Source organism: Halyomorpha halys, unplaced genomic scaffold (genome assembly GCF_000696795.3).
Source record: "Halyomorpha halys isolate HHAL.00 unplaced genomic scaffold, Hhal_1.1 Scaffold1.1, whole genome shotgun sequence".
NCBI classification, from domain to species: domain Eukaryota; kingdom Metazoa; phylum Arthropoda; class Insecta; order Hemiptera; family Pentatomidae; genus Halyomorpha; species Halyomorpha halys.
This window is the reverse complement of record NW_027115366.1, coordinates 2,540,363-2,541,690: the sequence shown is the minus strand read 5'-3', so window position 1 is coordinate 2,541,690 and position 1,328 is coordinate 2,540,363. Positions and strand designations below refer to the sequence as shown.

At 26.4% G+C, this 1,328-nt stretch overlaps 1 protein-coding gene across 1 annotated transcript in view; it reads left to right on the top strand.

Annotated features, from left to right (window-relative positions):
- LOC106692548 (chaoptin) overlaps window positions 1-1,328 on the top strand; it is a 22,331-nt gene that overhangs the window by 8,415 nt on the left and 12,588 nt on the right. The window contains exon 4 of the mRNA XM_014438593.3: window positions 324-434. Coding sequence (XP_014294079.1) covers window positions 324-434 — 111 coding nt within the window. The remainder of the gene's footprint in view (window positions 1-323; window positions 435-1,328) is intronic.

Here is a 1,328-nt window from a genome sequence, read left to right as displayed (position 1 = left end):
TCGATTTAACATGAGTTTTTCCATTTAACACACTTTAACATGTTAAACCAAAGATCATGAATACCCCTACTATATAAAGTGAGAGACTCGGTAGGGCTCCTGAACCCACAGAGATAAAAATAAAATAATTATTTGCCACAATCGGATTTGAACCCGAATAGTTAAAGTTAGTAGCATAGTGCCCTACCACTGAGCTACTTGCTCCCATTTTCATAGGTTAATTTTATTTTTTTATTACCACCATCATTGACCATCTTCTTTTATAACTATTTTATTATTTTTTTTTATGTTTTATATTTTTTTATTTTAATTTTATTTTTCAGTAAAATGAATACTACTCTGGAAGATCTGAATCTTGATTTCAACGAGTTAGATGAAATACCCATCAATGCTATTCAGTATTTGGAAAAATTAAAAATTCTATCACTTAATAAGTAAGTAGTATAATATTGATTGTATCTACAGATATTTTTAGCAATAAATTAAACCACATGATATAATATGTATATTTCTTGTTTAACTAATTACATATAAGCTTATTATTATAAAAAATAACTTGTTTCTTACTGAAATCTTTTCTTAGAATTTTTCTGTTTGTCAAATTCTAAAATTTGTTCCTCTAAATCAAGCATTATAGCAAGAACCTACATTGTATATTACATCCTCGCAATTGTAGAGTTATGTTCCAAATTTTTCCACTTTTCAGAAGTTCCGTTTAAGTTATGCCCCTTGAAAATAGTTTTAAATCAACTATTGCATATTTTCAAATAAAACAATTTTTATAAAAGGAAGGTGGTCTTCTTAAATGAATTGTGTATATTTATATGGACGAGGTCAAAAGAATGTAAATAGTGATTAAACCATTTATTGTGAGCCAATGTTTCACCCCACTTTCCAGGCTTCTTCAGGACTAATAAAGATAAAAACAACTAAAATAATGTATCAAAGATAATACATAGTTATAAATAGAAAGAAGAATAAGATAACTATAATGTAAAATGTATATCATTATGTATTATCCAATATATTTTTAGAAAGGTTTCTCGTGTATATTATATATTTTAATATTAATTTATTCTTATGTGAAGATAGTTGACCGTACATATATAAGAGGAGAATATGGTTGGAGGGTACGGTTAGCAGAAAAAAAAAACAAATAAACGAATTATTTATTTGTGCTGATGTTTCAACCTAATTTTCAGGTCTCCATCAGGGCTATAAAAACAGAAAGCCAACAACCATCATTCAGAGAGGAAAAAATTAAAAAAAATTAATTCAAATAAAATAAATAGTAGACTAAAAAATTTGGAAATATACATAACAATGAA